The sequence below is a fragment of the Accipiter gentilis genome, chromosome 6 (assembly GCF_929443795.1).
Source record: "Accipiter gentilis chromosome 6, bAccGen1.1, whole genome shotgun sequence".
Lineage (NCBI taxonomy): Eukaryota > Metazoa > Chordata > Aves > Accipitriformes > Accipitridae > Astur > Astur gentilis.
Window position 1 is genome coordinate 38,240,688 of NC_064885.1, and position 23,655 is coordinate 38,264,342.

A 23,655-nucleotide genomic window follows, 5' to 3' on the forward strand; every position below is an offset into this window, starting at 1 on the left:
AAGTTCCTACCATTTTGTGGAAAAAAGTATTTTTGCATGGCGTAGACGCACACAAAGAGGAAAGCGCATGACTTGCATTTTCATGAGAAATGAGATACAGTGCTGTATCAAAATGAAGACAGAATATTAGACTTCAAAAACAATCGTTGGAGCAATCATAATTGAAGGAAGAAAATCTCTACAGAGAGCTGGGGTATAGCCACACTGGTAGATTTTCTTATTTCCTCTAAAGCAAGGGAGTCTATTGTGAAACTTCCTCCCTTATTAATCCATATTTTCTCATGCCTATCTCATGTGGGAGAGCAGGGCAATATCTTTATGTTGTATAATTTAATGGCCACTCAAACATATTGAATTATCTCTATTTTAAGGTACTGACACTTGAAGCAGTAGTAGAAAGATACACCAGAAATCCTGTTCTTGGCTTTCTGTTCTACAAACTACAAAACTTTCAAGTAGATGCTCACTTAGTATACAGATTTACTCAAACACTAGAATAAAAGCAAAGGTCATCGAATCATTGAATGGTTTAGGTTGAAAGGGACCTGAAAGATCATCTAGTTCCAAGCCCCCTGTCAGGGGCAGGGAAACCTTCCATTAGACCAGGTTGCTTGAAGCCCCATCCAACCTGGCCATGAACACTGCCAGGGATGGGGCATCCTGGGCAACCTCTCTGGGCAACATGTCCCAGTGCCTTGCCACCCTCATAGTGAAGAATTTCTCCCTTACATCTGATCTAAATCTACCCCCTTTTAGTTTAAAGCCATTACCCCTTGTCCTATCACTACCTGCTCTTGTAAAAGTCCCTCTCCAGCTTTCTTGTAGGCCCCACTTAGGTACGGGAAGGCTGCTCTAAGGTCTCCCCAGAGCCTTCTCTTCTCCAGGCTGAACAACTCTCTTAGCCTGTCTTCATAGGAGATTCATAAGATAATGAAAAAATTCCTCCAAATCTAGTCTGCTTTACTAGACTGTGGTAGGAAATTGAGTTTGACCTAGCGTAGTAGAAGAAAGCCACAACAGTTAGCCAAGCATAGCAGAAGAGTTGCAGTATGTAGAACAATACATTATTTTACCAAGTTTTCTTAAACATGTAAAAGGAGATAGTTCTCTTGCCTTTTTAAAAACTCTCAGGGGGCAGCATCTGTATTTCTGTACCCTTCCTTCCCAGTCTGTTTCACAGGATGTCTACCATCTCACTACTCTCATTGACACTTTCATCGTACTATTCAGGGTTGTACACCACGTTTGTAAATATTATCCAAAAATCAAAAGCATAAGCTAACACAAGATAGTGTGCTAGAAGTTTCTCACCCAGAAGAGGATACATACTCCATCTCTGGCAAAAGATGCTGGGGGTTTTTTCCCAAACTTAATTGTACAAGGCAACTCCCAGTTTCTAGTACATACAGCAGATTTTTCTGCATTTTCAGCAAGTAAGCCTTCTCATTAAACAACTCTTGCTCAGAAAATAACACATCTATGAGTGTAGTTAAAAATAAATTTTTCCACTGTGGATCTTGAAATTGTTAAAGCAAGATCAACACCAGACATTAAAATAACTGTGATCTTAAAAAGGTTACTTATTTGGCCTGCGCAGCCAAATCACTTACCGCTAATGACGATGTACTAGTCAGTCGGCTGCCTATATAACTGTCATTAGCTGAACTGGGACTTCTTCCTTCTGTTGCACTATGCGACATTAAAGCCCTTCGAAGAGCTCTCTTTGGTGTTTTCGAGAAAGAAAATGCTCTTGTAACCTGAAGAGTTTGACAAGCAGTTATACAATGACAAAAATCAGGCTGTAATAACTACTACAATGTAGGCTACCATTCAAATTTTGAACATCTGTAGGGCATGCAAACGTTAATATGACTCTATCAAAACTAGGCAAGCAAACACACCCACAAGATGATCTGACTTTTAATGCTTCCCATCAGCCCTGCTCTTCTCATTCTGTCCAAATATGAAGACAACATGGCAGGGGGCAGAACAGAGATTCAGGGAGAAGTCAAAATAAAGTCTAGTCAACTAGGCTTCCTCACATCCCTTGGGTTCTTCAAAGTCAGGTCTCCCCTCCTTTAAGTTGCTCTCAAATTTAGCCTTCAACAGCTTCCAAACTACAGCAGCCTCCACAGTTTTCTCCATGAAACAGTATTATCACCTTCAATGTACTAAGCCTGCTGCGAGGCTGCTGAGAATGGGGGACAGATTCCTCCTTGCTGCATCATTCTGTCATGCCACAAACTTCATCAGAACCAAGTCCAGTTGCACGGCCAACTTGACAGAGCAGACAGGCAGCCTTAATCCTGTCTCCCAGCTAGGTCCTCTGCGCAGAAGAGGGCACAGTTTCTCAGTCCATTAGTTGAGAGCATCTAAGCCATACACAAGGGAAAGCATGCACAGGCAGACACCAGCATTCAGCGCTTACTTCCTTGCTATTTTGAAGTCTGTTTCATCATCAGGACACACATGCTCTACACACCCATCCTACTTTTGTATTTAGATAATTGCAGGCAGCTTTAAAACTCCATTCAATATGCTAAGCACAGTTAGAACAGAGGGTTGGGGATTTTTTGTAATATATTTAAGATATTCAAAATATTAAACAAAGTTCCGTAACAGACTCAAAAATGACTACATAATACTTATGACCATAATACTATATACAGATACTCCAAAACTACTCAGTCAAAACCTCAAACACTCCCCACCTTCTTTCTTTAAGGAGCTTACACTTAAGAGTTTTAGTTCAGATTAAGTTTTTCCTGTCACTGCTGTAAGTACTACAAAACACCTGAAACAGGAATAGTAGCACAACTCCCCGACTAAAATGGGTTTTACTGTAAAGTAACATCTTTGTAGTATCTTACCTTTTTTGATGTTTTCTTTATTGCCCTGGATGCTCTGCTTAAAGTACTGTCCATATCTTTAGTATTTACTTCAACTGAATCAGGATCAGCAGTATAAATGAGATTTTCCTATTGACAAAAATAGTCTTAATAATGGTCAACAAACATCAGCACTTGTCAAAATATCATTCTCTAGTTCAGTAGGTCAGATTGAGAAGTTTTAATTGCCCTACACCTCCATATACAGTTAAGCAGCTATTTCTTTCATGCCATTTCATTAGATTAACTGCTGGTGCAATCAGTTTATGAAACCACTTCATCAGTAGTTCTACATTTGGTTTGATTGATTCAGTTTCAAATTCAGGGTTTACCAAGTAAAGGCAATCATTTTGAAGTATACCTAGAGAGTTGCACAAGATACATATCTATCTCTTTTCTGAAGTGAAATCTTGATAGATCCAGCTGTCAAACATTAAGACTAATTCTTTCAGCTTAAGCCAAATAAATGTTTCAGAATAGCCACAAGTTCTGGGGTTTTTTTCATGCCTCATTCTTTAACATGTGCAAAGCAACCTCTAGCTAGCTACTTGCAAAACATGGGGGCAAGGGGCACGCATGGGAGTGGGAAGTTGCTGGGGGGGAGGGGGTTGTAGTTGTCATTTCGGGGTTTTATTTTGAGAAAAGGCAGTTTACCAAAAAAAAAAAAAAAAAAAAAAAGGTTTTTTTAGGAAAAAAAAATCATAAGGACACCAGACAGCAAGCTGAGCTGTGTAGCTATTCCTAGTGTCTAACAGAGTAGTTAAAGCCTTTACTGCCACCATGTGGCAAAGTCAACACTAGCTCATTGTCGCATGATGCCAGAGTTCTTGAAAACCAGCGAAAAGGGGAACTGTGCTTAAATTGAAGCTCAATTTGACATTAAAATCGGCAAGAAAAAAGTATTATATAGTTGGTACAAAGCAGCAGTTACAGAAATTGCAGCTAATGGGATTCAGCATAGTAGATTACAATTTGTCAGCATATGATTGTGAATGTCCTGGGGCAGGAGGGAATGACACATTTATTACACAAAGATATAATTTCTATTAAAAAACCCCAACATTTTTCAATCCCTTTGTGATATATGTAACACAAAAGACTAAAGATAGGTGACAGATTAAAGTTAACTCTTCTGAATCAGTACTTTTCCTACTCAGTACCAAAAAAGGACGGAAAAGCACAAAGCAAAGTTTCTTATTCGTAAGTCCCTAAATAACAAGCCAAACAAAACAAAACTAAGATACTATTTTGATTACTTAACTATCTGTCCCAAAACAAGCATGTCTTTGAAAAATCACAGACAACCAAACACTGTACAGTAAGAGTACAATGCAGAACACAAAATATTTCTAGCTTAAACCAAGTTGTTTCAGCTATACGTACTTCACATTTTCAGCAAATTTGGATGACTGACACGCATACATTCTTACATAATTAAAACATTAGCTGAAAGTCTCGTGCCCTAATTGGAGCAGATCTCCTCCTCAAATTATTAGTTTTCTGGCTGTAGAAAGCCCACACATTGAACTTCTAAAAATGTGAGGAGGCCAGTGCCTCCTTTATTTCATTGTTTTCAGGTTGTAGGCCTCTGTCTACAAAAGGAAGATGCTTCACATCTCTTACATTATGGTGCCCATCCAAATAAGGTATAGAACAAAGAATTCAGCCCAACACAGTTAAACCAAAACATACGATCCACAATGCTGGGATTGTAAATTGAAACATAGCTGTGAAAACAGCAAGCTGAAGACAATTCTGTTTAGATCTGCAGTGCAGAGCTTAAATTATTTATAATTTATCTTTGATGGGGGAAGGGCTTGATTCTTGATTTTTAAGTAATTAACTTCTGTAGAAGATAACTTCCAGGCTGTTTCCTTTTCCACGTTTTAACCACTCATTTGCAGACATGCTAGCACAAATGTTTTCTGCTCTACTTCACCTCAAGCATGTCCACTATTAACAAGTTCTTCAGCTTCATATGCTTCAAGCCAAAAAGAGAGAAATATTTCCAATCAGCAACACAGTTCCAGAGTACTTACTGCATCTGCTTTACATATAGTGTTAGCCACGTGCCGACACAACATCTTCAACCAGTCTTCTTTAGGAGGTTCTTCAGTTGTCATCTGGAAACTGAGTAGCTTGTTGTTCAGTTCTGTAGGCGGCCGCACAACTAAGGCAAAAGCTTTATGGCAATCTACAGTTTTTTCAAAAAGAGGCAAAAGACAGAATAATAATTTTTCTTATAATTCAGGGGGGAACCTTCAGAAGAGTTAACCCTCCATCTGCCAGGAGCTAGATTTAGGGACAATATGATTTTGTGCAAGGATTTTATCTTTATTTACATGATAGCTGTTGTATCACTTGCCAGAGCACCAAGTTCTGTCTACATCCTTCATCAAGAGGCTGCAATCAGCTGTTCATGCAACAGCTGTTTATTCACCAAATTAGTCTGCAGACTAGTCAGTCTTTACTGGATACAGCAGTAAATATCAATTTCGTTCTCTAACTCATGACATGTTGGACAGATCATTTCTTTATCAACAGAGAACAAAGAAAACATTTACCCTATTTTGTAAAGCACAAAAAAGCAACAAAGACATCAGTACTATATATGACACATTAAAATAGGCAAGTTACAACAGTTTTACTGTTTAAACTTGACAGAAATTGCTCACTTGATAGCACAAAAGTAATCCATTGCTGATACCCCTTTACAGCAAACACAGCTGAATCACACTAACCAATTTAGAAAAGCAGCACTAGAAAATGAGTCCTGTAAGGGAGTGTATATAAGAGTAGCTGACCTCTCCCAAGATTTGCATACTGAAGTTCTTAGCAAATATGAAATGGTATACTTACAAATGGCTCCCATGACCCAAGTCCCAAAGTAACTTAAGTGTTACACAGTAATTTAAAGAGAATTCTTAAAAGAGAAACCCTAAAGTACCTTTCAAAAATGCAGGTAGGCACTACATTTACCACTTAGCCTTTTTGCCATTTCTATTTTTTATTGGGTTTCTATGTTCAAGTGCTTCAGAGAACATAAAGCAGAACAAGTATGATGTGCATACCATCACCTACAGTGAAATATCAAATCTATCTTCCTAGGGTATAGATCTAGAAACTAGTCTGTCTAGACTTCTGTAGACACCACTATGAGGGCTGGAACAATATTGCAGCATGAGTTCTGCTGCTGTAGCAATGCATTACTTCAGTGAAACCCCTACAGTTTCAGTATGACAAAGCAGCCAGAGAAATTAAATCATCTAAATCTTTCTTTTAAGATGCTAAGCACAGCTCCTCCTGAGCATCATTATCACCAGTTAAATGAAGATTTGGTTTCACGGCAACAGCACTTGTCTCTGGTCAGTCTAATGCTCTGGACTGAAGTTGTGGGGGTTTTGTTTTTATTTTGTAAATCCAGAGCTGTCAAGCATAGTCTGTTTAACTCACACTACCATTTGGTTGGCTTATGCTAACGCCATCTAGTAGTTCTGCCAAATTCAGCATCCTACCGCGATTCTTGAAAAGCCAAAAGGTGTGAATGTAAGGAATTCTCAAGCTCATACAGAACTTCAAACAGAAGATTATAATAAAATCACATACCTAACATACTATACAACAAATATACTTCAGCATTCTATCTCACAACAGCAGACCCTCATCCTTTATACTCTTTCATCAGCTATCATAGCATATCAAAACATACAGACCTTCTGTCTCCCTGATGTCTAGGACTTTCTTGATCTGGGAGAGTGGCATGAGAACAACATGCTTGAGAGATGCAGGTGGCCTTGTGTGGCCATGTGGACTCTTGAAAGCACCAATAACTTTATGCCTCTTCCTTGCTATCTACAGTAAAATAGAAAACAAAGAGGTTAAAGTTAGAAGGTCTATTGCCATTTTTTTGTTTCTCTTCTACTCTTTTACCTTCTAGTATACAGGAAGGCACAGAAAGCCTTGCTACAGAAAGATAGTCTAAAGAGTATTTTACTCTATTTACTACATAAATCTTGAAGGAACTCATTTATCTCACTATTCACCGTCTACAGCCCAGCAATACTTGTTACTTAACATCAATACACTCACCTCAAGAAAAAAAAAAATTTTAAAAAAAAGGTTTCAAGAGGAGAAATAATTTTGCATTACAGACCTTAATTCTACCCTGCGTAACAAGCAAGAGCCCTTTGACACCTACCACAAGGTAGTCTAGATTTAAGCAGAAAAGACAACATCTATGTGCATGAGCCAGCTTAGGCTGTGGTGTGTTATGTCCTAGAAATATCATTTGCTGTTGCTTGTGCCTGCACCCATCAAGTGGGTTTTGCCATGGAGGTTGGTCAGTCAGTTTTTACTTTGCATTAACATGTAAGTATCTTACATGCTTTTTAAGTAAGGTATCTTCGGTTGCTTGTATGTTGTACAAGAGATAAGCCAAGAAGCTTTATTAAAAGTGTTTTCACTCTCCTTTCCTTCCTTTCCCAAGGAGTGATGAAGCTGCATCAACTTCACTCCCAGGAAGAGTTCACTAGTCACAACAATAAGCTTTTGTCTCTAAGTGCTGCTTAAGACAGCACTAATTTTTTATTATTTTAGCGTCAGTCTTCCATGAAGACAATGGTCTTTACTGCTGTAGACAGTAAAAAGTACTTTCATACAGTGTCCTTTACAACCTCAGTGCCTCCAAAACCAGGTTAGATTACCTTTCCCTCCTAGTTTTTCCTAACATACTGTTAGTCTAAGGCATTTAATACGTGAAATATTTTTTATTCTTTTGTGGCCTAAGTACAGACAGATCTACCCCAGAAGCCCACGATTTACTCACATTAAATATGACTAAACTTTAAAAGGACAAGCATCCTGCTGAGCAAACTCCAGCACTTTTTCATCCATTGGTACTACTCAAAATGCTATTCAGATAAACATTTATTTCTTAACATATTAAGCTGCTTTTAATTTTTTTATCTGGCTGCAAGACATTAAAGGCTACACTAATACCTCTCAACCATCCAGAAGTGACTAGCTACTTGTGTTGGCTTATACAATAGCTAATGGAAAGGCAACATCAGCATGTGTTGAGCTATCAGCCTTCCATGACTTAGAATTCTGCTTCAAAGTTTAAAATTTTATTTGTTTATATTCATATGTAGTGTCAAGCCTATTATAATGCAGTTTATGAGACATACTTATATTGCCATCTTACCTCTAGGCAGTCATTGAACAGAAAGAGCGTGACCTGTTCTCCCCTGTCACAGAGGTCATCACCAAGTGCTACAGTTTCCAAACGCTGAACTAAGCTTCGGTGAGAGGACAAGAGATTGGCCTAAGCAACAGAAGCAAAAAGCTCATTAAGCATTTAGTTCAAGGGCTGGATTACTGCTTGCTTACAACTTAACACTGGAAATCTGTTTAAACCAGCACCATTGCATTTTAACCTCACATACTTTTGCAAAGGGAGCAATCCAGTGCACAGTCATTTTACAGGTCTGCAGCTTCAGAGAAATTACTTACTGGACATCCATCAACTTCATAGACAACGTCAAAGAACTGCCTTTGTGCCTCTGTTTTTCTTTTGTCTTCATTAATATGTCTAAGGGAAGCATACGATATTTATCTTCAACATCATGCAACAATGAGTGCACTGTATTTAAGACATACAAAAATAATGAAGCTAAACATTCAGAGATACAGTTCACACAGCAGCACTGGAAAACACAAAATTAACCACACTTGCTCACTGAAGTGTCCAAATACCATATGCTAAGTGCATCGGAAACTTCAGAACCTAAAACAATATTCTTGTCATGTTATCAGTAGTTGACACACCATTCAGTTAATACCTAATTCCCCTCCCCGGCCCCATAAGATTTTGAACTACAGACCAACCCAATGCAGTTCTTCACAGCCTGCATTTTATCCCCACAAGTCAGGACTGCAGCTCACCAAGAAGCAGATGCAAGAATAATTACAATTTAAAAGTTGTTGTTAAAATCAGACAAACATTTACCCAATTAATACAGGAGGTCTCATTGCTGGAGACATACGCTACACTTCAAAAAGAGGCGAGACTTACAATCTAAACAGCTTCAGCTTTAAGCTAATTAACTCGTGGAATTGTGCCAAGAATAGCTAATACAGGACCAGAAGAGAAACCAGTCCTTTCAGTGGATATACGCATAGAAGTAAGATTTAAAGACAAAACACATCTCTTCTACTCTGGAGGGAATAGATAGAAATTAGAATTGGAACAGAAGAGAGGACTCGGGAGGTTCAGCTTCATGCCGAGGCAGGGAGTCAGCAGAGGTCCAGGTAGAAGTGCTGGGTAACAACACCACAGATTGCTTCAAATGCCGGGTCACAAAATGCCAGTGACAACAGTGGACAAAGAGACTTAAGAACACATACAATTATGCATACTTACTTGGAGACTAAAGTTAAGGCAACACCAGACTAAGAGCAATTTAAAAGGAACAGAGATCTAAACAGTGTATAACAGCATGGTGCATAGAATGAGCATCACTTACGTCATCACTTCCTTTAATGATTCAATAGCTCTCTCTAGAGTTATTTTGTCTGGGTTCTCTTCTGCTGTATGCTTCTTAATATCTACGATTATAAAATAAATAAATAAAAACCCCACACACATTACAAGTGCCTGAAAAGAAATATGAAAAAAAAAAATCAAGTTTAAACTGTAAGTCAGATGACTGAAGAAGTCACAGCTATCCTGGAGTCCAAATAGCCTTGATTAAGTGGGGAAGTAGGCTGAGCAGCAATATTGTCCTTGCATCTCATTAAGAAAAAACCCACCTACAACACAAAACCAAGCCCTCAAACTATTAAAAAAAATAATCAACAAGACCATGAGCTCTTTGTGTTGAAGTGCAGAGACAAGCATAAAAGTCTTTTTCTAACTGAAGCAAAGGGAGGTGGTGGTGTGGTTTTTTTTAATCATTATTTTTATTAATGTAGTCACTATTACAGCAAGTGGTTGATACCAGCTGGAACACATGAAGCTGTATGACTTGTCAATACTAATTGCTCTCTAGTTCATGCTAGCTGCATTTGAATCTCAGTTATATTTGGTATTTGAAGAGACAAAACTTGTCAGAGCAAACTCTTCCTCTACCTGTATCCTGCAGACATATGAACAAGTGAAATTTAGCCAAAAGTATGCTTTCTTCAGTAATTGGTCTTGCTGACTGCCATTAAGCATGATTAACTCCCACAATCAGGCTTGTTTTATATGAGAAAACCTGTTGCTAATTATGACAAAAAGCAGACATTATTTTGGTCTTCACAGACAAACTTATATTAAAAAAAATAAATCCATCACTAGATTACCATTTAGTAGTAGGGCAACACTAGGAAGCCTTTGAACTGGACGGATAAGGAGTTCAGCTAGGCTTTGGCGGCCACATTCAGGTTTAGCTTGGTTTATCTGGGGAAAAGAAAGGGGAGAAAGGAAGTAATTCTTACTACTACTTTTTTTTTTTTTCCACACACAAAAAAACCCAGAAATCACAAACTAGGAGAAAGATGGTCTTCCTTGAAACTAGCATCACAGTAAAAGTTTGAGAATCATTTACCACAGATACTCAGTCATTAACAGATCATGTTAAAAACACATTATATTCAAACCTGTGCAGTATTTATCACATGATTCATGTTCTCAGAATTTCTAGTTCTAAATTGTTCATATTATCAACCCCTCAGTCCTTGTTTCAGATGCTAACGCTAACATGGAGTGGGACAGGGGACGGCCTGTTCTCTTATTCATTTCCCCATCTTTTAGATATCAATATTTGAATATAATTCCTGGTACCTCAGAAAACATGAGCTGAAATCTGTCATTTGATTACTCCACTATTTGAGAGACACTTGTTGAGTACAGAAGAGGACTTAAAGCTACACTTCATTAATAATCAACTATATACCTTTATCTGAAGAGCTCAAGAGTCTTAAGACTCATCTTCAGATAACTCTTTCTTTGAAGACCATCTTCCTGTTAGATCTCCACTGTTACACTCCTATTCATTAGTCACAAGACTGTTAAGAGATTCTACCTCCCTGGAACTTCACAGCTGCTGAAAGCGAGTTAAAAGCTATTTCAGAAATACAAGTCTTTTAAACACAGGGAGGGGGACCAATAAAAAGCAGTAGCTCTAGTTATCTTTACAGAAAAGAGAAGACACCTATTTGGGAGAAGGTAATCAAAATGCACTTTTTCCAGCAACAAATGCATATAATTAAACTACCTTAAAAGTTGTGTAACAGAGGAGGAACTTGGACTTCTTATCAAAGAGTCTTACAAGGAGCTCGAGGGATTGAAGTTCAAATCCTTCCTATTTCTGTCTCACCAAGAGATGTTCACATTCCTCCAAGCTTCCAAAACTCCACATTCTTACATCTACTGCATTAAGTAGTTTACTTTGTAATGGTCTCCATGTTCTACTCAAAAACTTAGTTCTGCAGACACTTACCTTTAAAAAAGCATGAAACCTTGGCTTCTGTTTTTCACATCGAGTAATAGTCTCCTTGCTCATTTCGAAGAAATTCACAAATGGAGGGTAAGTTTTCAACAAGTCTTTTGACTGAAAGAAACAACTGTTATGGCTCTGCTTTACATATTATGTAGCATTGTACATATGTTCATACGCCCTGAGCCATACAAAGCTGCTCAAAGGCACATTTCAATAGATAATAATAAAAAAATGTGTTGTAAACCCATGTGTGTTCACAGAACAAGTTAAGACATTTTTGCATGCCAGATGCCCAAGATTCTATGCTGCTGATTAAATGCAGACTGCTCTCAAAAACATCAAGTACACATGCGCCAATCTTAGAAGCTGCTGAGTTGCTCAAGTAGAAGGCAGATTCTCACCTAGCAGGATGCTTTTGGCGAGAATTTTGGAAATTTCAGACCGGTATTTTCTCTAGTTACTGCTATCACCTTTAAAAGGCACCAAACCACCAGAAGCAATACCTTAGACTGAAAACTTTTGAACACCAAACACGATTTGCCTCAAAATGACCAGGTCAGCAAAAGCACAAGATACCTAGCAGACTACTTATCTTAAAATGCATTGCAGTCCCAGATCTAGCTTTCCTGTTCTGCACATTCTGTATTTAGGAAAACAACAACTACTTATTCACTTACACATTTCAAGTCTTGAAGGAAGAACACAAGAAATTTCCGTGAAAAGTTATTTTCTTAGTTATTTACTATTGATCAGAGGCAGCAGATAGCTAAGGTTACAGGCAGAGCCCCTTCAAATGTCCAAGTAAAAAGCATATCTATAGTTTTGCAAATTACAGTTTCAAACTGTATCTATCTGGAGTTTTACCCTCTCGTTCAAGCAAAGAGACACATACACTTAATGTGGATTACCTATACAAAGTATATCATCTAACTCAACTTAGAAGTCTAAACAGAATATACGATACAAGTTAGCGTTCTTTCTCGCTCAGTAGTGCTTCTCTTGTGTTTGCTAGCTCCTACAAATGGATTATTTGTAAGGTGAGGTAATAGCTCTAATGCATAAAAAAGAAATAGAAACTTACATATTTAAGAATGATATCACCAATACTTCTACTTTCAGTCCAATTCATCATAAGATCTTCCAGGTCTTCCTAGAATACATGCAGGGATGGAGGGGAAGAAAATAAGATGAAAATGAAGCGCATAAAGCTCAAGATGGGATCAGTGTTCTGCCAAACACATATAATTAGCTGTGCGTTTCCATGATGACAAAACGGGCAATCCTAAAAGCTGTACAATTTCACAGTAAACCCCTTCAATCTACCGAGAGCTGAAAGCAAGACCTCTGGCTTACTGAATACATAGTTTTGAATCAATCCAAGCAGAGCCTAGCAGTGTATCGGCACTAGCCAACTCTGCAACAAGATAACACGGCTGTGTCCAATACACTACAGAACATTTCCCAAATGATTATTTAAAAAGCATACACAGAAGACAGCTGAACCAATTCTAATTAAGAGTGCACTGCTAATATAAGACTCTTAAGTCCATAAGATAGGATTGAAATAGAACTAGCATAGATTTCCCTCACTTGCTGCACCAGGGTGTCAAGGAAAGTGCGAGCAAGCTGTTAAGCCTATATCAGCTTGAGAAGGATCAAGCTTATACACTGTCAGCTAATAACAGGGATGGGAGGGCACAGCTGAAGGTTCACGATTCACCTTAAGTGAAAAGGATCCACCATTAATATTGGTTTGTTGCTGCCACTTCTCTTTATTACACCGAAGATGAAGGAAAACACAACCACTACGCTTAAGCAACTCTGTCTACGCTGCATGCTGCAGGTGAATCCTACTTGACACAAGGACACACACGCTTTACTTGCATCTCGGTCTCAGTGGGCACATATCAATATCTATTGTGATTAGCTGGACTGGATCCCACTGGTTGGGGAAAAAAAAAAAAACCAAAACAGAACAAACAAAAAACCCAACAACAATAACAAAAAAACCACAACAAAAAACCTAAACCACTGAGTTACAAGCAGTCTGCAAGTCCCGCTAATTTAAAAGCCTACCATGAAATGCAGACAGCAGCAGACATATGCCATTATTTGAAGATTTTATGACTTCATATTTGAGAAAGACTTGCATCATAGTCTATTGTGAGACCCAAAGATGACTTCAGACAGTGCTTGCAATCCAGATAAAAATATAAAATCAAGAAAGCAAATCTCACAGGGAATTCTAATCAATTATTATTAGGCCTCAGTACCAGGTCAACTGCTTCAGAGGCTGAAGTGCAAGCCAGATTTATGAGCTGGTAGTTTCTGACAATTGGTTCAAAGCCATTTAAGAAGGGATTAGTTTTTCCTACTGAACGGTAGAAGTGTCCTTATATGAACATGTCTATAGCCCAGGAAAACACCAGGGGCAATTTATTTTTTAGTTTTGCTGGGTATTGGTTTGTTTGGTGTTTTTTTGTGTTTGTTTTTTGTTTTGGTTTGTTGTTTGTTTGTTTTTTTTAATTCCATAGCTTTAGCTATCCTTCCAAGAGCCCTTGCTTACTGCTTTAATAGAAACATGTATTTTATAAGCACTTGTGAGAGTTAGACTACCATTTGATACCACTGGCCCTTTTGACCAGTTTTATATCAGTTACAGAAAACCTCCCACAAGAAGTAGTATTAAAATGTGAAAAGGAGAAGCCAGCTCACAAACGGTAATATTAGTTACACACACAGTACTCAGACATCAGATATTTAAAAATAAGTGTTAAATCTTAAAGCATACTTTTGATTTGCACATAATTCCACAGGTTGAACAGTATGTAACAGCACCAGGATGACTCTAAACCTATCCCGCAGATAGAACTTAAAGCATGCAGAAAAGATTCAAAGTCGGTATCAAGGCTTCCCCTGCAGGGAAGAAGTTGCAGCTTGCCTTGATTTTAGTATGCACATCAAGAATATCTGGAATGCTGCCAAATATGGTCTTAATCTCTTCCTGTGCAAGGATTGGTCCTCCAAGTTGTCCTTCCTTCTCCAACGGAACTTGAAATAACTGATGAAGAAGACAAAAAAGTTAATACCCTCCCAACCACCACACATTGTGTTAGAAATAGTTATGAAAGCAACAGTGTTTTCCTTCCAGATCATAATTTCGTGCAGTCAAAATCTTGAGATACTCCCATTTAGCAAGAGTGGGTTATAACGGAGTCGTTTTAAGATACAAACACGGAGTTTGATACATCACTACAGTATAACCCTCTTTCATCTACCTTTCTCCTCACACACATCTTACCTCATTCTTTAAGTAGATTATCAGCTGCAATAGAAACAGACTTTCTAGAAATTGCACTCTTCCTGTAAGCTGTTTGCTATTCTGCTCTTCTTGGAATAATTAAAACAAGTTTTTTTCCCTGCCATCTCTCTCTATTCACTAATATCTTAAAAATCGAGTCATGAAGATCCCATTTTCCTGAAGCTTGGATTTTCCATACAAACTGCAATTCCACTGCAGATCCCAGATTAGAAATGGTATATTCCAACCTTTATTATTAACAGATACTAAACATTTTTATGTCAGTGAAATTACATGAGACTGTTTACATTGTCATCTTTTTACAAACCTTTGATGCACCCGAGCCCTCAAAAGCCTGCAGATCACAACCTGAAAATAATCATTCATGTAAACATTAGGTGTCTTATTACAATTGACCTACAATTGCTTTAAAACCAGCTTACCTGAATGATTGTCGTTAGAATATCAACGTAGTTACTCTCCGTCTGATACAACTCCTTTGCAACCTGCCATCTTGCAGACTGCTTCAGTGGAAGAGGAGTTGAGTTTTTGGAAGGCCTTGCACAGGGTTTTGGTGTTTCTGATGAAGAGATATTCCCAAAAGAAAATAGAGCTTTATCACAATAGAAAAGCTCACCCTCAAAGACAGGAAAAAAAAAAACAACCTTCAGAATTTTTAAGGAAAGATAGTTTTTGGTGGTTTTTTTTTTTTTTAAAGGCTATTCTGTAGGTTATTCTATAGTTACCAGAGCTCTTTCTAGAAAATGGCTTGCTTTATTACAGCTTAATGATAGAACAACAGTAATATATTATTCATCAAAATTAGTCTGAAACTAATAAGCCATTCATGGGCAGGTCAATGACTTAACCCTACTATGTTTAGTAGGAAGTGAAGATTAGGTGCCTAAGATTATTTATACATACACTGTGTATAAAAATACTTTTCTACTTTCACTTTGCTATGTAAGCAATTACCTTTCAGCTGCCTACCAAATTTGCATTAGGTATGTAGCTCAAAACCATTTATTAAAATCAGTCCTTGCATGCAACACTTATATTTCATCCTGGGGGAGAAGACACAAAGTAGTAATTTCTCTTAAAGCTAAAGCCAAGGTGGATATGGAACAGTCCATTAGTTTTAGATACTTGCTCATGTATTGGACCTCAGAGACCTATACTCACTCATTCTGATGTCAAAGTTCATTACTATCACAGTTACTATGAAATAAGTACCTTACCTGTTGTTTTCAAAATAGCACTTTTTCTGAAACCGTCTGCTGATGTTGATTAAAAGAAAATTCCATCCCAGGGGTTACAAGTGTGCCAGCACAATCTAAGAAAGCTGGTCTTTGAGACTAAGCAGATTTTTCCTGTATTCCTTCTGAATTATCACTTACAGGTTGTGCCTCACTGAGACTTCTTATTTGACTTGTATATAGGGGCCTTTTTAAAGCAGTAGTAACTGCAGTTACCTCCTCTATATAATGGAACTGGCGCTTTTTTTTTTTTTTAAGCCTTGGATATTAGCTTTTGACTTACCCAAAATTTTGCAGTGCCTGCTCTTCCACAAGAGGCATGTGCAGAGATATTAAAAGCTCTTTGCTAGTTAACTCATCAAAACCAGGTGGCAATTTATATTCTTGTGAAGTTTTAGACATGACAGTTTGCTGGCACAAACACTGTTACCTCAATAGAACATTCCAAAGACCCAGGAGTGGGCTTTGCAAGAGTTTTCCCATTAATTCCTTTAGGAAAGAATCTTTGTCCTCCTTTCTCCAAGTACCTTACCGGAGAGGTTTTTAGATGATTTACTGTTAACTACGTTTCTTTTTTGCTGCAGATTTTCAGCACAGTGTTTGAAGCGTTTTAGAGTGACACTGTACTGTACTTCATATTTATCAACTCTGCATCTTTTCCTTCAGATATGAATATGCTTACTGTGATGACAAGAGGCAGCCTGGCCTCTGTCTGAACTCTTCGCTCCAATTCTGCTTTCTGCACACTTCGAAAAGGCGAAAGCCTGGAATAACTTAGCAAATCTGTAGCAAAACCTGCAAGACTTCCCTACCGCTACTGTTAGCGCTTGTATGCGGAGAGCTCTTAAACACTGCAAGTATGTCTGAATGAAAGTTTTTAGCTCTACCTCCACTGGTAGTGCTCGACTCTGGAGTGTTAGAAATATCCAGCAAGGACCCAATAGAAAGCGAATGTTCAGCTGATGGCCTCTTCCGAGGAGGGAATGGCGACATGTCTGTTTCTCTGGTCAGTTGTGCAAGAGTCTCTTTCAAACGCCGTCTTTTGCGATTGCTGTTTGGAGTATTCAGAGAAAGTAATGACACAGACTTCTTGAGGCCAGGACTCTCTGACTGTAGTAAAAGAAAGTCTATTTTAGTGTTTTTACCCACCGGGTCCAGCTCAAGTCAGTGCAAAGGTAAGTTAATTGTAGAGACCAGCACACAACACCAGTCTTCTTAGGGAAGCTAAGGGAAAAAGAGCAAAGCCCCCCTTTGGTTTTTTTTTCCTGGAAAGTGGAAGCCACATTAGTATTTTGTTTGACAAAAAATAAGTTCAACCTTTGGGAAGCAGAAAAAAAAGTTTCTTCCAAATTAGTATTCTATGTATAGAATTTATAATGAATTAACTAGAACTTAAAATGCTACTTTAAAACATTTTATCTCTGGCCCCATGCATACTACCATGCATGCTAATTTTACCACCAAATACATGCTACACATTATGTGAGAGAGTTCAACATACCTTCTCAAATAAATACATGGACTCTCCAGCCCTGGCATCCATTTGAATGCTTCCCCAGAACCACTAAAGGAAAAAAGAAAACACACATTAACACTACATTACAGTGCTTCACCCGAAGTTAAAAATATTCAAAAAAATACATATAATAGTAAGGCAGTTGGCCTACTAAGTGCAAACATGTGGTTTATTCAGGGGAAAAAAATATCTCACATACTGAGTATTACATAGCAATATTCTTTCCAAAATTTGTCAGCACTAACCTCTTGCTTTACGACATAAAGTTTTTTTAAAGGTTCAAAGGGAAGATCTTTTACTGTACTTTCTTCAACCACCAAGTGCGTACACCTTTCATCACCAACTGGTAAATAATGTCCTCCTAGATAAAAAAAAAAAAGGCAAGTTAGCAAGACTGAAGAATATTACTGTTAGAAATCAGTAGCTCATTTGAAGTTCTGTGGCACCTATCATTAATGAAAAAAGAGCCAAAGAGAGATGAACTATTCCGTGAGCTGATCAGTTGTTGGACTTACATAACACCCTGGATATAATCAGCAGTGGATAGCTTTTAGGAAATAGGATGTAGCACGCAGTAGTACAGTACACACTGAAAAGTCAAGAGTGCCTGGAGTTCAGAGGATTCTTAAACCTGTCTGGCAATAAATACAATATTCTTCTGGAAAGCTTTTCTTGTTTCTTCAGCAAGCCAGGAATACTTACCCTAAAGACAACCACAAGCTAGAACCTGTGCATGTCACAATATTATAAGTAGCTTTAGGCAAACAGGTGAGGGGAAAGGAAAAGAAAAAAAAAAAAAAAAAAATCAAACCCAGTCAACTGTCATCTCCTTTGACAAAGCGTACCAGTTTACCCCATTCCCATCTCTACAGTTCTGTTACATGCAATTCTAGCAATATAAGGCTGGAGACTTTTAAGTTATCTGTTCCATCATTAGTGTCAATGTGATTATTAATCTTGTACTACACTATCACAAAATGGAACACTTCCAATCAAGTGTTTTACCAGTGATGATTCATATCAAAGTTGTGGATGCTTTCTGTGAGTTATGTAAAGATGCATACCACAAAAGTGATTATGAAAACTGACGCAGAATATACACATTACGTAGCAAGTTCTCCAGGATATCTTCAAGCATCCCATAATTACTTCTTTTTAAATTGCCTAGTTTCAATCAGCCTAGGAAGTTTGAAGTCTTCCACAGCTACCAGAACTTACACACACACACACGACACCTAAAAACTAATTTATAGCTCTCCAAGTTGAAGAGTATTCATGATCCAGCATTTCAGCTTCACTGAAGTATTCATCAGCTATAAACCCCATTCTTTCCACAGGTCAACTTTCATAAACAATAACCTTGCATTTCTGTCATTTCTTCCATGTTAGCTTTCTCATCATCAGAGAATCCAAGGAAACTTAACATGCAATCCTGGAAAGGAGGAACCTTGAACTGATTTCTGAAGTCATCATCAGCTGCACAGAAATCACTGAAAGAAAAAAAAAAAAAAGGAAAAACAAACAAAAAAGAGATGCACAAAAAGGTCACTAAATCAGTGCTACAGCACTATTTAAACAAAAGCTCACAACACTACAGGTGAGCAGGATGCAACGTTCAGGCTGAAGGAAAATAAACACTTACATTTCATTCCTTTTCTCCCAAGCCTTATAAACCCACTCAGCTTTCACAATAGGAGTACCAAGACTTACAGCAATCTACAAAACAAGAAAAGCACAGGTTGTACCAAGTAAGCATTTCCATTTAAGTCTTTCCCATGCCAAGAAAAATTGGTAACCTTGCTTTTACTTTTTTAAACATATACTACAAAAAGTGAACATATTCCTTCAAGAACTGTAACTCCCAAGAGTTAGAATGTATTAATTCTTCAGCAAGTAGGAGATCAGATCAATAGCTATTTTGACACTTACTCACAAGTGCACCATTTTGTTAGTCTGACCACCTTCATCGCTCACAAAACCAAATCTCTGTTCCAGTGGAATATGGGATCTTTTTTCTGCTTTTGATACTTTGTATGACAACAAATATCCTAGCATGCTTTTACCAAAGAGGAAGCAACTATTCCAAAGGTAACTTCCATGACTGCTTGAGAGATTGTAAAGTTTTCCTAATTTTTCCCTTTGAGTTGGCAGAAATGAGTGTTTGAACAGAATTAGAAAGCTGGTCTTCTCTTCCAACTGGAAGATTAGAAAGACAGACTAAGAAAAAAGCAACAGCCTACTAACAATTCAAACAAGGGAGAGTCAAGGGACATAGGCATTGCTATGTCATATTCCATGGTAAAAAAACCTCTAAATTTGTAATTACTTGTCAACTGGACATACATGTCCTGAAGGATTCCTTTCTGGTGTTGCCAGAAACAAACAAAAACCTCGCATATATTTATACATAAGGTATGATTTGAACACTTATACATAGCAAGTTAAAAATAATTTTTGAAAGAAGACGCACACAAATTGAGTACTAAAGTTTTTTGCAAGGTACCTCAAAGTTTATGGTTTGGAGGGACAGAAAAAGCAGGTATGTTGATACATAAACACTTGTTCATTGAAGAACAATTGTTCATCAACATCTTAAGTACCAATAATATCAGTACATGAATGGCTTAAGTATCTTAAGTACTGATAACATCAGTACTTAAGAAACATTTTGGTTCTTGTTATTTACTATACTTGTCTATTTCAAAATCTCTGCATTCAGGCAATTTATATTACTTAGATCTCTAACAGAGACAAAAACATGTCAAAGCTCAACACCAGAGATGAGCTCACCATTACAAGTCATTGTGGTTAGTACAGGAAAAAATGCAGCAACTTACAAGCTGAAGTATAATTTACAGACTTAGTCTACAAAAGCCAAATTCCTAAAGTTTCCATGAAGTATCAGCTCAAGCTTACATACTCTGAATTTGTCTCCATGCGTCGAGTTAGCCACCAGATGTGTAACTTTTGAGCTAAAGTCCCTTCGAATAATTCCACCCATATGATGGACCAAGGTCACTAGCTTAACCTGAAAAATAAAGATGAAATAAGTTTTCAGTATATCTTTTGAAGCGTACAGTGCAGAGTGAGAGCAGTTCAAAAATAGTTTACACAGCAAGCTACAGGAGGCTATGTTAAATGTCTAGGAATAGAAATGCTCCGATTTGTTCTTAAAACTTGTTCACATCTACAGGGGAAGATATAGCTGACAAAGCAAAAGAACTATTAACTTTTTTTCTTAACATTTAATACAGCCTTGCTATGTAGCTTGAGGAAGTCTACCCAAGCCACCAGTACTCTCGTCATAATCATACATATGCCTTCAACTTTTCACACACAATAGATTTGAAGCATGGTTTCCTCACTGATTTAGTCAACTCTACCTGAAGGGACAATTGCCAGAATTTACATAAAATTGCCATTTGTTCAGTTTGAATCTAGCAGATCAAACCTAATTATACCTAACACTAGGCAAAGGCTTTTGTTTTGGGTTTGGTTTTTTGCCCCAGATGAAGATGTGGAGCCATACTGTTGATTCCCAGGTGTCCAACAGGGAAATTAGGTGCCAACTGCATCACTGGAATGGAAAAGCAAAGTGCTAGAGTATCAAACCACTTCATACCTAGATATGTCAAGACCAAAGTCCTGATAGCACGATAGCAAAATAGCATGGCAGCAAGGTAACATGTCTGCAAATGCTCTGAACAGGACTACAAAGCTTTATTTGACCACACTACTACCTGTACAAATAAGTGGACACTATTGGGTAAATATCATCCTAGCTGAAGCCTCAATCTACCAATCTTTAAGCCCTGCTAAATTAGACCTGTTTAATGTTACCCAGCAAAAAAGTAACCAGACCCAGCATGGACAAAATGACTTGGACATGGAAACAGTTTTGTTCCCATCCTCAAATATCACTGCCTGTGCACATGCAACTACACAAAAGAACAAACAATTCACTCCCCCCATACGAGCTCCAGTCATGGTTAAACCCTATGAGTGACAGAATAGAAGAGTATTTTGAAAATAAACTTAACATAGTTTTATCAATCCAAAGGAAAAAAAAGTCTTACTAATTCATCTTTCTTTCTGAATCCTGTAAAGCACAGTACCAAGTTCAACATACTTGCACAGTACAGTGGACGACAGGAGAAAGGTAAAGGCTGAAAGCAAGAAGTAAGCTTATTAGTCAAAAGCATATTGCTTCTGTTAAATTTTTATCATTAACGTTCATACAATACTATTGTTCCTAGTATTAAAATGCATCAGACACTAGTCCAAGTCTGTGTACTCAGTTATACTGCAGTTCCAGACCTGCCAGTGTTCTAATAAAGTAACTAGAGCATCTCCAAATTCCACAGGTAGCGCTCCATCCTTTTTTTTTTTTTTCCCCTCCCCAATCCATCCCCTCTGTGTGACAACCTTTGGAAATATCAAGCATCTGCTGGAGCATCATTTGTATGCTGCTTCTCCTAATGGCACAATCCCAACTAGTGGGTCAACAACTCCCACAACTACTGCAGTAATTGCAGCCTTACTACTGTCTGCCTGTGCTTTCTCACTACATGCAATATTCTAACATGGTATTAGAAACTTGCTTTTCTTAAAATTCTCTTGCTAAGACTATTTACGATTGATTGACAAAGCAAAATAGATTTTATTTTGAACACTTCGTACTTCGAACTCACTGCACCAGAGAGCTACTCAGCTATTTTCAACAGAAAGCACATACCTCTCCTTTTTGTGCACAGTGCAGTACTACTGGAGGTCCAATGACACGGCAATCTGCTTTGCAGAGCTTGTTAAAGATAGAATCTTGGAAGTCTGATACAATGAAGATAGTCTCAAATTCTGGGGAATCAGAATCTCCAAGTTCTTCTATTGTGTCTGTCTTTATGTAGGGGACTTTAATTTCCTTGATGTATGGGGATGAAGGGGAAAGCATTATTCAGGCAACATACTTACACCAAAGTTAAAATTCAACTGATGTTTATTTTGGACCATTAGAAAAATGTATAGTTCAGATTTAAACAAAGACAGGCTCTTAGGATTTGTGAAAGCTGAACAAGATGCACTGTTCGCTAGCATAAGAATAGCTATGAACTGCACCTAAAAAAATGTCTTCAAGCAATGCCTGCTTCTGAAGGACAAGAATGCTAGTTACTTTAGTAGTTCATGTATCAGTTCACACTGACAGTATAGTATTGGAAATATCTACAGATAGAAAAAAGGACAAAACCAAAACAAAACCACCAAACTAAGCACAAAAGAGAAATGAAATTTCAGACTGTCAGAACAGCTTAAGGTACTTCCAGATGCTACTAAAAAGTAGTATCCAGCTTGCAACAGCAAGCTCCGTGCTGCATAAGATCTAAAGAATAGAAGTCGATTTTGTTCATTGCTTGGTATTTTTAAGGGTTCTAAAAATCTGGTCCGTTTCAATTTCAATCATTAGTTCCAAATTTTATTTTCTAGGTTTTTCACATCAAGAAACAGAGAACGACTTCTTACACTTAAGTTTAAATGGAGCTTTCAATTGAAAGAGAAGTCAATTAACCAATTACAAAGTCAGTTCATAGCAAAAACTTATGTGTTGACTCAATACAAGCATGCAGTTGAATGTCTCCATCAATATTTCTACCCCTGTTAGAAAGCACCACTAATTAAGAGCTGCAGATAGTACTTCCATATTTGAGAAAGTGTTTGTAAAAAAGCGCCAATTTTGACAAGCTCCAAGTGACACCATCAGACAGATTAACATACATTGTGACCATTATGCCCAATTAATACAAATTAAAGCGTGTGCACATTTCAGTCCCAGTGAAGTACAACATGCTGCATGCAATCACATGTGCTTAATTGCATGACATACCATATGAATAATACTTTTTATTAGTTTTTCTTCTGATTTACCAGGACTAGTTTCCTTTATCTTTATAACTGGTACTTCCATTATCTTAATGGTCTGTGGAAGAGGAGAACTTTAGTACAAAACCAAATTGGTCACTAGAAGTCTAAAAGCATACCATCTCATTCCAGTGACTGTTTTATCTTAGACCCACATACCTCCAAGGCTTTCAGAAGCTCCTCATGTTTCCCTGCTTCCTGAACCAAAACCACTCTTGTTTCTATTTGATGCATTTCTTCTGTTTATAGAGAAACAAGGATAATATTCGTATTTTAATAGAAAAATGCACGTTAGGTCTAA

At 37.7% G+C, this 23,655-nt stretch overlaps 1 protein-coding gene across 2 annotated transcripts in view; it reads right to left on the reverse strand.

The window, feature by feature from the left end:
• Positions 1-23,655, reverse strand: part of ECT2 (epithelial cell transforming 2) — a 31,186-nt gene that overhangs the window by 3,685 nt on the left and 3,846 nt on the right. For both annotated transcript variants that reach the window (XM_049801790.1, XM_049801789.1), the window contains exons 3-23: positions 23,514-23,593; positions 22,180-22,362; positions 21,521-21,610; positions 20,365-20,472; positions 19,087-19,160; positions 18,804-18,934; positions 17,690-17,805; positions 17,430-17,492; positions 16,816-17,038; positions 15,116-15,252; positions 14,313-14,432; positions 12,453-12,521; positions 11,372-11,482; positions 10,233-10,329; positions 9,413-9,494; positions 8,400-8,478; positions 8,092-8,211; positions 6,602-6,740; positions 4,928-5,082; positions 2,871-2,978; positions 1,611-1,757 (exon numbers count right to left, since the gene is read on the reverse strand). In XM_049801790.1, the coding sequence (XP_049657747.1) occupies positions 1,611-1,757; positions 2,871-2,978; positions 4,928-5,082; positions 6,602-6,740; positions 8,092-8,211; positions 8,400-8,478; positions 9,413-9,494; positions 10,233-10,329; positions 11,372-11,482; positions 12,453-12,521; positions 14,313-14,432; positions 15,116-15,252; positions 16,816-17,038; positions 17,430-17,492; positions 17,690-17,805; positions 18,804-18,934; positions 19,087-19,160; positions 20,365-20,472; positions 21,521-21,610; positions 22,180-22,362; positions 23,514-23,593 (2,432 nt within the window). The remainder of the gene's footprint in view (positions 1-1,610; positions 1,758-2,870; positions 2,979-4,927; positions 5,083-6,601; positions 6,741-8,091; positions 8,212-8,399; positions 8,479-9,412; positions 9,495-10,232; positions 10,330-11,371; positions 11,483-12,452; positions 12,522-14,312; positions 14,433-15,115; positions 15,253-16,815; positions 17,039-17,429; positions 17,493-17,689; positions 17,806-18,803; positions 18,935-19,086; positions 19,161-20,364; positions 20,473-21,520; positions 21,611-22,179; positions 22,363-23,513; positions 23,594-23,655) is intronic.